This window comes from Cibotium barometz, chromosome 63 (genome assembly GCF_041138505.1).
Source record: "Cibotium barometz isolate CiBa-2024 chromosome 63, ASM4113850v1, whole genome shotgun sequence".
Taxonomy (NCBI): Eukaryota; Viridiplantae; Streptophyta; class Polypodiopsida; order Cyatheales; family Cibotiaceae; genus Cibotium; species Cibotium barometz.
Genome location: NC_141108.1, coordinates 17,615,709 through 17,632,446, shown reverse-complemented (window position 1 = coordinate 17,632,446; position 16,738 = coordinate 17,615,709). Strand labels below are relative to the sequence as shown.

The following is a 16,738-nucleotide window of genomic DNA, read 5'->3' as shown; positions in this document are numbered from 1 at the left end:
TAAAAAGAAATCCAATTGGGAGAAGCACCTACCACATTTGGAGTTTGCTTATAATAGTTTGAAACACTCTGTGTGACTAGATTTAGTCCATTCATGTTGATGTATGGCTTCTTGCCACCACGATCTCCTAAAGCGATAGTAGGGCTAGAGAAGGAAAAGTTGTAGTCGGTCAAGGAGTTCCTTGAAGACATGCAAGATACACTGTAGGCAACAAAAGATAGCATACTTAGTGCAAAAGATCGCGCAAAGATGTATACAGATAAGGGTCACAAAGAAGTAGCTTTTTGCTCTTCGGGGGGTTCACTATAAGTAAACACTCCGTATCACGTACGTTCAAGGGGCCTATTTTAAAAATCCCTTATCTATGAATTTTCCATGAATAAAACATACCCTTTTTCTATTCAACCTGTGATGAATACCCCCTTTAAATGGTACCCTTTTGTATGTAAAAAATGTGTAAAAAAGGGGATTTTAAAAATCCCTTCTGTTGAACCCACATGCTACGCTTACATATTTATGAGTGACCCCTCCTCCCCCCAAGGCTTTTTGAATAAAGTAACCATAAGCTAAGATTTGGGGGGACAAATCATTATGTTAATTAACATACAATTAGCAAGAAATCATACACAATGCCTAAGTAATTTAGCCTTTCACCAAAGGATAGAAATAACCTTCCATAAGCCAAGGTATGGTATCTCTAGGCTCCAATGTACATTCCAAAAGCCATATGATCAAAAGGTACAAATGAGGGTCCATGAACCCCTTTTACACTTGAGCCCTATGACCATAAACTTAAGCTATATGACCATAAACCTAAGCTAACTATTAAAGTTGCTACTCCATTACAAACCATCCCTTCCCCAAAGTTTTTTTCCTCAAAATCTATCATGTGTACAATTGCCATATCTCCCATATACATCAACGAGAAGAGAGGGTTCCATCATATGTACAAGAAAATGGTAGGGTATCCAAAAGTAGCCATGTCGAAGTAGTATGAACCATATAGATTTTGTGAATCCATAGCATGAGCAATGTAGAACTAGACCCTCCAATCATGAAAGAAGTTCTCTTGAGGCATAGTGGACTTTTATAGCCCATGTTGATGTCGAAACTAGTTGCAAATCTCTCATGAAAGCACTTCAAAATGAGCTCCAAATGACATGTGCATGATGCCAAAGCATCTACGTATCATAAAATACCATTATAGTAACCATTAGAGCTCATTGAGATCACCAAAAGATTCCCAAAAGTGCCTCTACCAAATCGGTCCAAAAATTTCCAAAATGCATATCTTCCATTGTAGGAGTCATAAAAGGCCATATAATGCATGCCACAAATGGTCAAACCACATCCTCCCATAATAGACCTTGTTGTTGCACATAAGAAAGTGGTTGCCATAAGTAAATCCACTAAAGTGTGAACAACTCTCCCATCGATGAATCCCACCACCGGGGTCAAATGGAAATGTATCCTTTTGAAATGTCGTGTTATCCACAATGTGTCCATTATTCCAACCACCACGGTTAAATAGAAATGCATCACCCTCTGTTATGAAAGAGTGCTCCTCATGTGACTATTTAACTTGTGTTTCTTCATGGCAGTCCTTAAACTCTTTAACTTCATGAGACTCCTTAGCATCCTCTCCTCCATCCATGAGAATCATGGTGGCTACAACCTTCTCAGCTTTGCATACATGCCCAAGTGACCATGTCTCTTTGCACTTGAAGCATAATCCTTTGCTTCTTAACGCATCAATCTTTGGGTCATCCATCCTTTGAGTCTTGTTGAAGGTTTGAGGAGGCTTCTTGTTGGTGGAAGTATTCCCTCTCTTTGCATCAAAAAGAGCTTCACTCTTGGGCTGTCCACCCCCATAAATGGTAGGAAATCTAGGAATGGAAGAGGTTGGTATAGGAAGAGAGTTTTTACCCATATTAGGAGAAATAATGGGTGGCTTAGATAAGTCATTCATGAGTAAAGTGGGCTGTGATTTTCTGTATTTGGGCTCATAAATCTCCACCAACCTCATAGCCTCTTTAAGGGTAGGTGGTCTTTGAGCCGACACGTCCGCCGCCTTGATGGAAGAATCTAACTAATGCATACACTTCTTCATCTTCATTTCTTCACTTAGCCCTTCCACATACATGGATAGCTTCCTGAAACTCTATCTGTACTCCCAAATTTCCATGCCCTTTTGAGTGAGCTCATACCATTGCTTATGGTATCTATCAAGCACCAAGGGCGAGACAAAAGTCAAGTTCATCTCCCTTTCAAATCCTCCCATGAGTGTGGTATATTCCCAAGTTTAACCATGTGTCTCCACCATTGGTGAGCATAATCTTCCAAGTGTAGGGAAGCAAATTACACTTCATCTTACTCATTCTTGGGGTAGAGCTGAAAATAAGTGTCTAACTTGGTGATCCACTCCTCCAACTTATGCAAAGCGGGGCGGACCATCACCCTTGAACTTGGAGAGGGACACCTTATCTTTGATATCTTTTGGAAGTATTGGAAGAAGAAAACCCATAATGTGGCTTGTTCTTTGCGATTGCATGTAAGATTGCATGTTCTTTTTTTGCGATTGCATGTAAGATTTGGCAAATTGAGCAAAGTCTTTGTACTCCTTCAAGTTAATAAAAGAAGGCAACTCCATTCAACTATCATGAGCTTCCACTTGTCTTTGTGCAAAAGACATGTGCTCCCACTCATGATTAGACCCATCCTTATCCCAAAGCATCTCTTCATCTACCATGATGGATTGATTTTCTTTTGAATAAGATGTTACCCTCTTGGCATCCCCATAGCATGGATCCATAGACTTGAATGAATCTTGTGGTGGTTTTCTATTCACTTGAGAAGTACCAGGCTGAAATGAAGAAGGCCTCAAATCTTTTATGAGAGATTTCCTAACATCCATCATAAATCCATCCTTCATGGAAGCCTCTTTCATAGCTTTTTTACCTCCCTTGTGAGACCACCATAATGAACTTCATACATAGGTTGCTTGCCCCACCAATTCTATCCTCAAAAGCTTCTTCATGGTGTTGATTCATGGATTGACCTAGTTGATCTTCAATTGCTCCCATCTTGGTAGTCTTCATAGACTCAAACTTTGAATTCAAGGTATGGTTGATGACATAAAATCTTTCCATAAGTGGCTTGAAATCGAGTCTTTCCACAAGCAATTACAAGAGGATATCATTTGAAATGGCTTGTGCACCTTGAGGCATTGATTGCACTTCCCATATTTGCCTCCCCTCTTCAACTTCCTTTGAAGCTTGCCCCATTGATGGAGAAGTAATTTTGTGAGCGCTTATCACAATCAGTTGCTCTTCCAACTCCTCCATTGTATCCATGATAACTACTCCATTAACTCCTCCCCTTCCATGTCTTCCATGAGACCAATGATAGCTTTCAGATAACTATGCATCCTTGCATAACCACATTGTGAACCATTGATTGCTGTGGTAGTGGAAAAAAGAACAAGGGAACAGGCCTCTATAGCTTCCCACTCCCCCAACCTTAGAACACACTAGCACAAAACAGGGGCACCATAGACAAAATTACACCCAGCAAACACATACACTTCCACTGTGTGCATGACGAGGTAATCGAAGGCTGGCACAAAGTGCGCTGTGAGAGTGTAAACCCGTGGACTACACCACCAAACACGTCAATCACGCCTTCTCCTTCAAATCAACACACACAAGATATCAACACACAACCATAGCCATATACATCATCAGTATCATCCATCTTTGAATTCCCCAATCAACACTTCCATACAAGCTTCATTCGACACACAGAAGCTTTTGCTTCACACCATCTCACATATATAACTCCTTCCAAAAAACACATCTCTGCTCGCTACTACGAGCTGTACCCCAACATTACAACTGATCTCTTTCTCACCTCCTCTCAAAACATCATCACCTCAGCCCCCCAGCTGCCCTCAGACACCAGCCGCTCTGGCGACAAAGTCTTACAAGCAACACCTAAAAACCTCCCCACTTACCAAAGGCGGAAACGTCAATGAAAAACTCTCTTCTATAGCATCGCCAGGCCACCAATACAAATAACACACACACACCCCTGGAGCGACTAGCCACTCATGGCACAGAAAAAAAACAAAAGAAAATATGCCTCTGCCAGCTCTGCGGCTTGATAAAGCAACACACCACTGCTGCGCTACCCAAACACAGCTACACACCATCTCTCTGGCGTTATTAGCATCAGACACCAGCGAGACAGCAAGGAAAAAGGCCAACATGAGCTAGGCCAGCTCTGCACCACTGGCTATTGAGCTCGCCAAACTGTATTCTGAGGCGACAACTCAACACAAAAATTCCCTCTCTCTGTCGCCTTACAAGAAATCCCTAGAAAACTCCCACACCAACAAAACCAGCTGATGTCTCCCTTGCGCTTGGCGATGCTGCAGTCAGAGTAGCGGGCGGCCAGGATCTGGAAGTCAACTTTGCCGGCCACGATGACGTCTCGGAAGGCCTGGAGGATGGCCACGGCAGCATCCCGACTTGTGGCCTTAATGCTCATGTCCACGATGCCAGGAGGGTCTTCGCAATCCCTCGTGCTTCACCAGTATGTGCGGTGCCCACGACTTTCCAAAACAAATGCAAGAGCTGCCCTATTGCCATCGTCAGCACACCCTGCAGAGCCGCCACACACTCTTCATTAGCTACACCATAATTTTCCAAAACATGGCTATTGCAGTCGGTGCCATGCACTGCCGATCATCATCATGTGCTTGCTGAAAATGGAGCGCCATGGACTGCATCTAGAATCAGCCCACGATCGACCAGCCATCATCACATTTGGGGTTCCCATATATTTTCACGTGGAGGCATCATATATGGTAAGAGTGCACTACCAAATCCATGACTCCATACATGCTTTATCCAATCATTATCTCAATATGGAGGCATTACCAAGAGCTCTTAAAAAAACATAAAACCACCCACTCTGTACACCTGCCAGGGCATTCAGGGCAAAGGCTTTTTGCATGCCATGTGTCCCATATGTACACAAGCCCAAAACACTTTTACAAAATTTTGCCTAACAATTGCCAAGTGTCCTTAAACCCATTGTACTTGTATTTAAAAATCATTGCCACTTTATTGGATTGAGGGAAGTCGGTGTAGAGCTTTTGCTTGCCGCAATCTCATGGCCAAGCCTTCCCACCCCCTTACCAAGGTTTAATTTATGATGGTGCAAGGGTTGGGGCCATGTACCACTTTACCATGGCAATCATGGCAAGTAAGGTTCAAGAAAACTCTTCCCTCCAAAGTGCCAAGGTACCTCTTACACATTCAACTAGATTCTAGTTAGCTTGGGAATCAAAGATTGAATGGCAAGAGGAAGATAGAGTACTCACCACTAGGATTTGAGCAAGAAAGCCCCAAAACCCTAATCCATTCAAGAAACCATAATCCCCTATCTATTATGATGCAAGAGTGGTATGGATGGATAGAGGAAGGATTGATGAAGAGAGTGAATGCCCTGGATCCTAAAAAGTTTAAGTGGAAACCCTAATTGTGGTAAGAAACCCTAATGCAATAAGAGTGGCATCTATGGGTAGAGGAGAGTGCGAGGAAGAGCAAGGTGATGCTAATTTCTTGAAAATGTGTGAGAAATCCCTAATTTTATGAGAAACCCTTAATCTTTGAAAAATCATTAAATATCACCATTGAGGCTTACAACAATCACTTCAAGAGACTCCCATATGATGATAAGAAGCAACTCCAAGCATTATTTGAGCATGTAGATCATCCATTTGTCCTCCATCTTCATGAAAATGAATGTCGATTTTGAGCAGCATTACGAGAAAAAACAACGACCTTCCCATGCTTAATAGGTGCTGAATGTGTAGCTATTCAAGCCCCCAAGCTCTGCCCTAAGCATTGCTAAGCTATAGTGGCAAGAATGGTGAGTAATGGCCATGGAAAACTTAACCACAAGGAGGAAGAAGAGGAAAAACATAGAGATGTAGAAATTTCCCTAATTTTGGTAGCTTCCCAAAAATTTGTCCCCCACCCTAAAGTTGGTCTAAAAATTACTAAAATTGATGCAAATCCTACCCAAATGCTCCAAAACCTTAGAAATTTGATGACATGAAGTAGAAATATGCAACTACACCATCTTCCCCAGTAACATCAAGAAAATCCAAGAAAATACAGGAAATAAAGCTTGTAGAAATCAAGAAAATTATAAAAACCGCATGTAGATACTCATTTTCTTGTAAATTTATTGCCCAAATGCGTAAGAAAGACCCCAAAATCAAAATCAAGGCTCTGATACCAATTGAAAGCAAGTAACCATAAGCTAAGATTTGGAACAAATCATTATGTTGATTAACATGCAACGAGCAAGAAATCATACACAATGCCTAAGTGATTTAGCCTTTCTCCAAAGGATGGAAATAGCCTTCCATAAGCCAAGGTATTGTATCTCTAGGCTCCAATGTACATTCCAAAAGTCATATGATCAAAAGATACAAATAAGGGTCCATGAGTCCCTTTTATACTTGAGCCCTATGACCATAAAGTTAAGCTATATGACCATAAACCTAAGCTAACTATTAAAGTTGCTACTCCATTACACTTTTGAAGAAGGTGACTTCGAATATTTGAAAGCCCTGCGAAGTTGAAGACGGGAAAGTGTGAAAGACTTTCGTCTAGATAGTACACTCCCTTAAAATCCTTAAGAAGGTTGGTGGATTAGTATACAAACTTGACTTGCTGAGCTCTCAAGTTCATCCTGTTTTTCATGTTAGTAGACTGCGAAAAACCGTTGACCATAAAAAGGAGAACATAGTTTCTCCAAGCGTTTTGGTGGCATTGATAGAATGACCATCTATTCCCCATGAACCCAAGAGGATTCTTGGATTTAGGGATTTGAACACGAGGCACATTGTGTACTGAGAGGCAGTTGTTAAGTGGAAAGATCTTGAGGATGAGGCGTCCTCGTGGGAGCGCTTGAGTATGCTAACCAAGAACTTTTCAGAATTCTTTTTCCACGGATGAAAACTCTTCTTAAGGGGGGAGTAATGTTACATAGCTCATAGCCTACGGGGAGATTGATAAGCCTCTGGGACCATCCACCGAAGCATGGGCAACGAGTGAGCCAGGGTTCAAGGGAGAGGGCACCCAGGCCTACTCCCATGAACAGTCGCACATGTGTGGGCAAGCATGCCACTACATATGTCCGGTGGTGAGGATCCCTATTCTCATTCCCTCTATGGTTGGGTGGTGACCCAAAGCTCTCCTCCTCTGTCGTCGAACGAGTTGTCACTATTGTAGCGTGACACTATGCCTATGGGGTGTTACAATTTTAGTTTGAATTTATTGGAGAATTGTGAATATTTGTGATGACCCCATGCATGTGGCAGGTTTCAATATGTCATAATATATGCTATATTAAGTAATTATATTAATCCTTGAGCAAGCATGATGCCTCTAATGCTAATAAGATAATACTAAGGGCAATGCAGTGGATAAATAATCTCAATATTTATAAAATAGCCTTGCTAGCTCTATGAAGTAAAATTCCAATGATTTTTGCTTGGTTTTTGGTATTGCTCACTCACTTTATTGGCTGCCTATAATTATTGCAAAGAAATGGCTAAATTATTTACTATGTCATAGCGTGTGAGACTCTGTTTCACTTTATATATTATATGTCATAATTTATGCTCACTACCATAATAAATACATTATAAAAATTTAATAATTATAACAATTCTCTCACTCATGAAGCCTAATCTAGTCAGTTCATTTACTATGTTATAGTGTGTGAGACGTTGTTTCACTTTATATATTATATGTCATAATTTATGCTCACTACCATAATAAATACATTATAAAAATTTAATAATTATAATAATACTCTCAGTCATGAAGCCTAATCTAGTCAATTCATTATATCATAGCACCCATGAAATATATAATAAAATGACCTTCCAAAGCATATTAATCATTGATTATCCCAATATGTAGGGTTCTCTCAAACGGGTGAAGTTGATGGTGAAGCCTAATCTAGTCAATTCATTATACCATAACACCCATGAAACATATAATGGAATGACCTTCCAAAGTACATTATTCATTGATTATCCCAATATGTACGGTTCTCTCACGCTAAAGCTTGACAGTGAAGCTTGATCTACTCAAATCAATATATCGCAACACCCATAAAACATATAATGAAATGACTTCCAAAGCATAAGATTCATTCATTATCCCAATATGTAGGGTATATTATAACTCCAAATTTTTTGAAAAAGGCACTTCCTCAAAAATTTGTACCACTCCACCACCCTTGAGGTTAATTAGGCTCCACAGAGTCCAACCCATGCCTACCTCCACACATGATAACCATTCTCTCTCACTCTCATATGAAGTCCAGAGAGCTACAATAAAGTTTTCGCACAAACTAAGAATGCTTTTATCAAAGGCATGCCATACCACAACAACTACAAGGAAGGTTCTATCTCACTCTCATCTCAAGATCATTATTACAAAGCTTCATAGTATTTTAGTTACAAAGACCAACAAAGCTCCGTAATATTTTAATTACAAAGATCCAACATGTAAAACGATCCATTCAATTATAGATTTTCGAAATAAATGCATGCTTATTCATGACCATCCATGCTTGGACCACCCCTTTTTGGATTATATTTCAGCCATGGTGAGACAATTATCATGTAAAGGTTTGTTGCTCTTAGATGATAGAAAGAGACCCTTCCAATACTTACGGATCACCTTTGGAGCAACCTTCTTTTTAGGAGCACCGGAACTTAGAATAGTATTTTCTTATAATCTCCTTTTAGCATGGTTTTCTCATGCATTGAGTTATGAGGGTTAGGGCTTGTTTTGAGGACATTTGGACTGACCATGGCCATGTAAGCGTTCATGTTCACATGAACAAATGTTATTTGACTCACAATGTTTTCAACGTATTTCCCCCCTCTTTTAATGTGAATGCAAGCCCAAGGTAGTGATAGAAAAGATTTCCCTTGGGCTTTGTTTTTTATTGAAGCTAAGGCAAGCCCTCATAAAATCACATACAAGTATGGAAAGACTATGCATAGGAAAAAGCCCTTTTTGGGCTTTGTTTTTTATTAAAGCTAAGGAAAGCCCTCCTAATATCAGATACGAGCATGGAAACACTATGCATAGAAAAAACCCTCTTTGGACATAAATAATTCATTATTCTAACCCTATTTTTACACAAATTTTTAGTCCCTTCTCATGACACAAAATCCCTCTAATGGCCCATAAAATTTGCATAAGGTTTTGGGTACCAAAGGGTATTTCCATTCACTCCCAAAATGATCTTCAAAATCTCATAGTACAGGCATGCTATTATGAGAATGCATTTTAAGCCCTCTTTAAAATATTATTCTACCTCTTAGATACTTTGGGGATGCTTTGATTGTCTTTAAGTCATGCCAAATTATGTTAATATCATGGGTGATTCTAGTACAAATATTAATACATTTGGTGCAAATTGGCGTATGTTTGTGGCTTTCTATGTTTATTGCAATTGTTTTGTATGGCAGGGTGATTCTTAGACTCCTTACGGCGCCTGATGAACATGTGTGTGGTGATGGTTTGTATACCTCTGGAATAATTATTTACCAATTTATTGTTGGAAATTTTATAGGTAAAGAGGACACAGAGGATTAAGGTAGAAGCACACAAATTATTATTTTTAGAAGACATACATAATTTTGGAAAAGCTTTATATTTATGTGCTAGCTTATGCACATCTATTTATAAGCTTAGACTTGTAAATATTTATTTTGTAAAGCTTAAAAGCTTTTCCCTAGCCCCAAGTAATTCAATATTTAAGAGCTCTCTATTTTAGGTAAAGAGAGAGCACTATGCAAGAAGAAGCACAACTCATGTATTTTTGGAGGCTATGGTATATTATTGGCAATTGAATGCACAAAATACTCATGTGCGGGGAATAGGCCACACACGTCAGGAAGGAAGATTGGACCCAATGTTTGTTTTAAGCCACAACTAAGTATTTTCATGTGTTAATTTTTAACACTTGATTTATATTGAATTTATCGCAGTAGCTTAAATTGAATGGTTGAATAATTAATTTACTTGAGAATTGTTTTTGTAAATTCCTAGATGGGGATCCTTGTGTCAGTGTTATACATAATTTTGGACAACTTTGTATTTATGTGCTAGCTTGTGCACATCCATTTATTTATTTCTACAAGCTTAAACTTGAAGCATAGACTTACAAATATTTATTTTATAAAGCTTAAAAGCTTTCCCCTATCCCCAAGTAATTCAATATTTAAGAGCTCTCTATTTCAGGTAAGCAAAGATCGCCATGTAAGAAAAAGCATAACTTTTGTATTTTGGAGGCTATGGCTTTTATGGAAAATTGAATGCTTAAAATACTCATGTGTGGGGAATAGACCACATGCGTGAGGGCCAATGTTTGTGTTGAGTAGGAGCTAAGTATTTCATGTGTTAATTTTTAAAGCTTGATTTATGTTGAATTTGTTATAATAGCTTAAGTTGAATGGTTAAATAATTATTTTACTTGGGAAATTGTTTTCGCAAATTCCTAGATGGGGATCCTTGTGTCATATGCACTACGAAAGTGCAATTACAAGGAAAACAAGATGCGTGGCAAGAAATTTGGTGCTCAAAGAGCAATTACAAGGAAAAAAGACATGTGGCAAGCAATTTGGTGCTCAAAGTTCACACAATTTGGTGCTCAAAGAAAAATTACAAGGAAAAAAGACTTGTATAGCAAGCAATTTGGCGCTCAAAGTTTACACAATTTAGTGCTCAAAGAGTAATTACAAGGAAAAAAGACATGTGGCAAGCAAAGGAAAATCCCACATATCAAGTTGATTAACTTGGCCCAAGGTATAGAGGCTAAAATGGACTCTCTTCTCCACAAACCATGAGAGAGAGAGAGAGAGAGAGAGAGAGAGAGAGAGCTTGGCTCTCCTTCCTCTCCATGCCACTTGTGGGTGCTTCCACTTCTTTGCCTCATTTGATGAGCTTGGGCACTTAGTGGCCTTGGTAATGGGGCCCCTTAGTGGCCTAGTTGCGATTACCCTAAAATCTGTACATGAATTTTTTTGCCAAGTTTGTGAAAAGTGACATCGTGCTCCCTTACTTAGAGCCTAACTCCACCTTTCCAACCAACCCTCAAACACTTGCAAGAAATTAGTTCCTTCACCTCTCATTTTTGTGTGCTATTAAGTGAACTACTTGAGAGCACCTAAGCAATCCTTAAACATATTTAATTAACTCAATGCTTATCTTGCTAGTGAGTGTTTCCATGCTAAAACTGTGCATTGCCCATAATTCTTGCACCGGACCTCTAATTTGTGTAGCGTCTATCTAATGAGTTCTTTCACATCATGAGAAGTGCATCTGACCAACTCACTTTTGGCTAGAAATTTACCTTTGCGATTTATTGAATTAATCCATGCTTATCAAAGAAGAATATGCTCCTAATGATTTGGGACTTTACACATCACTACTATCATCTTTCTGGAGAGACCATCCTAAAGACAAACATTTTTCTCAATAGTGTTCAGATTAGTGCTTCTTTTGCAATAAATGTCAACTCAGAAATAATTAAGATCATGCCACATGTGAAGATGTTTGCCTAAATGCATGCATATGGGTGTTTGGTGTGTGTGTGTGTGTGTGTGTGTGTGAGAGAGAGAGAGAGAGAGAGAGAGAGAGAGAGAGAGTTCTTCCATGATGTGACTCAAACCAATTACCTATTATTATGTTCATACAATGCAACACATTTGCCTTTGCATTTTAATTATGAAGAGAGTATGTGTCCTTAGTGTCATTTATGTTGCAATTTGATTATAACATAAATAATTTATGGTGTAAGTTAATTACTTATTGAAAGAAAAAATATTACACCTTTTGAGGATGGTTAGTCTATTAATTGAAGTTGTCAAGTTGTTTACAAAATTCAGGAGCCTGGAAATATCTCATAAAGTGATTTTCTTGAAAGGGAGAATCGAGTGTTATATAATCTTTGATTTAGTTGTTTTTGGCTCTGTGTTTTCCACATAAGGACATGACTCATGATGTAGACTTAAAGTAGCCATATGTTGGCCCTACAAGGAAGAGAGTGATGAGAATCAAAAGGAAAATGAGAGGGTCAGCTAAACAAAGACAATGAGGCTTCGATGAAAATCACAATACATAATGGAGAAGTGTATAAGAGGACATACACTTTTGTTTGCATGTGGATGCATACTCATAGACATGCGGATGTGGATGCATACTCATAGACATGCATGCATGTGGCCTTAATTGAATACACCTTTGCATCCATGCATATACATGTCTATCCACATAAATGTTTGCATACTCCTTTCTTGTTGCATGATTTTACAAGACTCACTAGTAGCTAGCTAATGGTCAAAGGAAAATTCATCAATTATTCATTTCACGACATGGCATAAATGATTGATTTAGGGAAGGAGACCTAGTCCTACTTTATAACCTCAAGAAAAACAAAAGGAAATTGATGTTAAGAGGGATGGGTCCTTTTAGGATCTATGAACTCATGTGACTGGAGGGGCAGCACGCCTAGAGATCCTTGGTGGAGGGATTCCTCAATGGGAGTAAACTTAAGGAAAGTGGCAAGATATGCCAATTAGAGTGTATCATGTTGGCCACTTGTCTCTCTCTCATGGTAGACTCTAACTTCCAACATCAAATTGATTTTGTACGTCACAAGAAATCAATTTATCAAGCCGGTTTTTACCATTTTAACATAAACTTTCTCGTTTTGCCAAGTTTAGGTCGTTTAGGCTGCCCTAAGAAACACCTTCTAAGGAAGTTAATCAGAGCAACTTGTAATTCATAGTGCTATCCTTATTGCAACCACCAGTATGGCAGAGCTCTTTTGTTTATAGTTTGTAGTTTATCCACAAGGCTTAGCTCTTACTTCTAGTCTGTGAGGTGCACATAGTCAAGCCAGCTACTCACAATGGAAGGATATGTTTGTTGTTTTGTGGAGAGAAGTGCAAAAAAAAGGTGGGGCGTGGGGGGCATGGAGGCATCATTCAAGGCGTCCTCAAAATTTATCAAAAGAAAACGACCTGGGCGGACGGGCGGACGCGTTTTGTCCGCAGATCCGGACGGCCTCATCGAGGGAGGGTGGACCTAATTTATGCCCCCCACCGCGTACCCCTAGATGTCTAGTACACTGACAGCTCATCATCAATCATCAGAATAAATAATAATGCACCAGAATTTCTTTAGTCTATGGCTCTCTCTATGGCTATAGCTTTGGCTATGGCTATGGTTCCTTTGTTTAGATTCTCGCAGAGTTGAATCACTCCTCTTTTCTGTAGCTTCTCGCCCTGCCCTAATCCAGAACCTACACTCGTTGGAATTTTCGATTTCAGAGTTGCCAACCATGCTCCAGCCCGCGTCCATGCCCGCAGGTTACCCATCGGATTCCAAGGTCTGTACAGGCCTTGCCTTTTCTTTCAAATTTTCTGAATGTTATGATGAATTATGATGTGTTGAAGGATGATTATGAGCTAGGATTAATTGCCCATAGGCTCATCTTGTGCAGATCCCTTTTTCTCCTCCTTAATTTATGCTTATTTTGATGAAATGAAGGTGAAATTGATTGTCCTCAATCTTGCTGTATGTGTAGATCTGTTTCTCAAAATGTTTCAATTGTGGGTGGCTCTTTTATAGTTCAAAATTAGTCTCTTAATCCATAAATATAAGATAAGCTACGTATATTGGGTATTTATTAATGATGGGTATAGTTCTGTTATTGGCATTCTTTAATGTTCAGTTTACTTCTGATAATTCTGAAATCTATTTTTTGAGTTTTTATTAAATTTTCAAAATAATTTAATCATCTAAACAAATGTGTGTTTTTTTAATGATGCATGTTAATGGTGGAACATGCAAGAGATGTTGTGTATACTGATATGGAGTGTTGACCTAGCTTCTTTTTGTTACTCCCAGGGTGTGGTACCCTTAACCACATGGGTTCTGATATCCAACTTCAAACTCTCTTACAATTTGCTTCGGAGGCCAGATGGCACATTCAACAGGCATTTGGCAGAGTTTTTGGACAGGAAGGTGCCTGCAAACTCAGCGCCGGTGGAAGGTGTAGCCTCAATGGATGTGTTGATAGACCGGACATCGGGACTTTGGGGCCGAATCTTCTGGGATAGCGACCAGGGTGTGAATGACAGAGATGGGCAGCAGCGGGAACCGGCAAGGGAGCATGCCGGCCCTTATCAAGGTGCCCAAGAAATGGGTAGGGACTATGGGGGTCATCAGCAAGATGCCCGAGTGCCTCAATGGCCGAAGCCGCTGGTGATATATTTCCATGGTGGTAGCTTTGCCCATTCGTCGGCCAACAGTGCAATCTATGATGCTATGTGCAGGAGGCTTGCGAAGATGTGCAGAGTGGTTGTCTTGTCAGTCAACTTTAGGCGTGCCCCTGAGAATCGCTACCCTTGTGCATATGAAGATGGAATCACAACCATAAGATGGGCACATGGTTTCAATGGAATGGCATGTTTGTGCCCTCTGGGTTGTGATCCTTTGCATAGATGTTTTCTGGCAGGTGACAGTTCTGGAGGCAACATAGCACACAATGTGGCCATTCGAGCTGCAGATAATGGATTATCACTTGCAGGAACAATCCTCTTGATGCCCATGTTCGGGGGGCAAGCAAGAACACCTTCAGAGATGGCCTTGGATGGCAAGTACTTTGTCACCATGAAAGACAGAGATTGGTATTGGAGGGCTTTTCTGCCAGCTGGGGCAGATAGAGATCACCCAGCTTGCAACCCGTTCTCTGTCAATGCTCCTTGCTTACGGGATATAAGACTTCCCCCCTATCTAGTGGTCATGGGTGGTTATGATATACTGCAAGATTGGCAACTCAACTTTGTCTACGCTCTCAAGGAAGCAGGGAAATCTGTGCAGGTGATGTTCCTCGAGCAGGCTACAATGGGTTTCTTCTTGCTTCCAAACTCAGGTCTGTTTTACTCTTTGGTGGAAAGGCTGCGTGTGTTTTTCAGCACACTTTAAATGGCCACCCTCACACCTCTCCATCGAGGTTCTTGCTGGGCACTGTCATCAAGGCAAGGAATCTGGTTAGCTTTGTTATCTTCTCCACTAGTACCAGGTCCTATGATACGTATGCTGCCTTCCACAGCAAGGTGGGGCCACAATTCAAATCTGAAGTGTTCTTACTTATGGTTTGCTACACAGTATGCCTTTAGCTTTTGGTATGAGAGGAATGCTTTGCAGGGCTCTGATCTCTATTATTGTGTGGTGTGTCTGATTTTCTCTCTTTGTAACTTTATTGGCATATGAAGGTGTCAGTGGACATCATTACCCACTCACCTGGAGCAAACCAGGTGTGCTGTATGTGGGTTTGTAAACAGTTGTTTATCTTTCTCTGGGGTTGAGTTTGGAGACATTCTATGTTTAATTGTAACAGTTTCTATAATAGATATACGGGGTGACTTTAGACAGGACTTGTGCTTGCCACATCTTCAAAGTACCGTATCATGGTCAAAGTACCACATCACGGGTCAAAAGTGCCATTGTCATATCACACAGACTGCTAAAATGTGCCATGAAATATCTCCATCACATCACTGGCCAGAGTGCAGGATTTTTAAGTGATCCCATTGTGCTTGAAATTAGAGGCGGGTTTTATGATGTCTGAAAATGGCAACGCTGCGTCACTGGCCCTTCGCATTTATGTTTGATTCCTTGCTGCCGTGCGTTTCTACGACATTATTGTCGAAGTGCGACATGGCAGGCAAAGTGCTACATCGTCCACGTCATTGTCAAAACGCCAATGGCTTATTAGACTGACTGCTAAAATGTGACATAAAGTAAAGAATAGCCCTCCATCACATCGTTGGCCAAAATGCAGGATTTTAAGTGGGTTGCATTCTGTGGTCAACGTTAGAGGCGGGTTTAACATTGTCTGAAATTGGTATGCTGTTGTCGCCATCATAAATGCACAAGCATGAACCTGTTATTATTGTTGCATGACGTAAAGAATGGCCCTCCATCACATCATTGGCCAAAAAGCAGGATTTTAAGTGGATTACATTTTGTAATCAAGGTTAGAGGCGGGTTTAACATTTTGTCTGAAAATGATATGCTGTTGTTGCCATCACAAATGCACAAGCACAATGATCCCTTGCTGCTGTGTGCTTAGGGTTGTATATTAGAGGACAGTATGAGTAAGCACCATGGAGGGTAAAGAGGGTAAACGGGGACACACTAGCAGTTGTCTTGTAACGTTTTAAGTATTGAGTTCTGGCAGTACCATGTTCAGGTTTTGTGATTTAAATGAAGGGGATACAAAAAGGTATCCCCAGGTTTATGACTGAGAGGAGACTTTGCTGGCAGAGGCCTTCAGTTTGTGTATGTTTGAGCTTTTCAAGAGTTGTGAAGGCCCAGTGTCAGAAAAAAACTGTCCTTTACAGCTCACATTGAGAAAACCTGATTGTAATGTAGTGTTATTTTCACGGCTCACATTGAGAAAAACCAGTTGTAATTTCAATAATTCTGAAGGCGGCAAGGCCAAGGATGCTGACCATTAATGACATTATCATGTAAACCATTGTTTTGCACATGGAGATTTGAAGCCTTTCTTTATTAAGGGACCACATTAGGCGCACGAAGTGGCACCCAACATATCT

At 40.2% G+C, this 16,738-nt stretch overlaps 1 protein-coding gene across 1 annotated transcript; it reads left to right on the top strand.

The window, feature by feature from the left end:
• The first annotated feature begins 13,297 nt into the window (after nt 1-13,297).
• Nucleotides 13,298-15,550, top strand: LOC147603784 (gibberellin receptor GID1C-like). Its single transcript, XM_086795983.1, has 2 exons — nt 13,298-13,500; nt 14,022-15,550. The coding sequence occupies exons 1-2, from the start codon at nt 13,453-13,455 to the stop codon at nt 15,099-15,101; spliced, it is 1,128 nt and encodes a 375-aa protein (XP_086652109.1). The 5' UTR covers nt 13,298-13,452; the 3' UTR covers nt 15,102-15,550.
• Nucleotides 15,551-16,738: the final 1,188 nt, after the last annotated feature.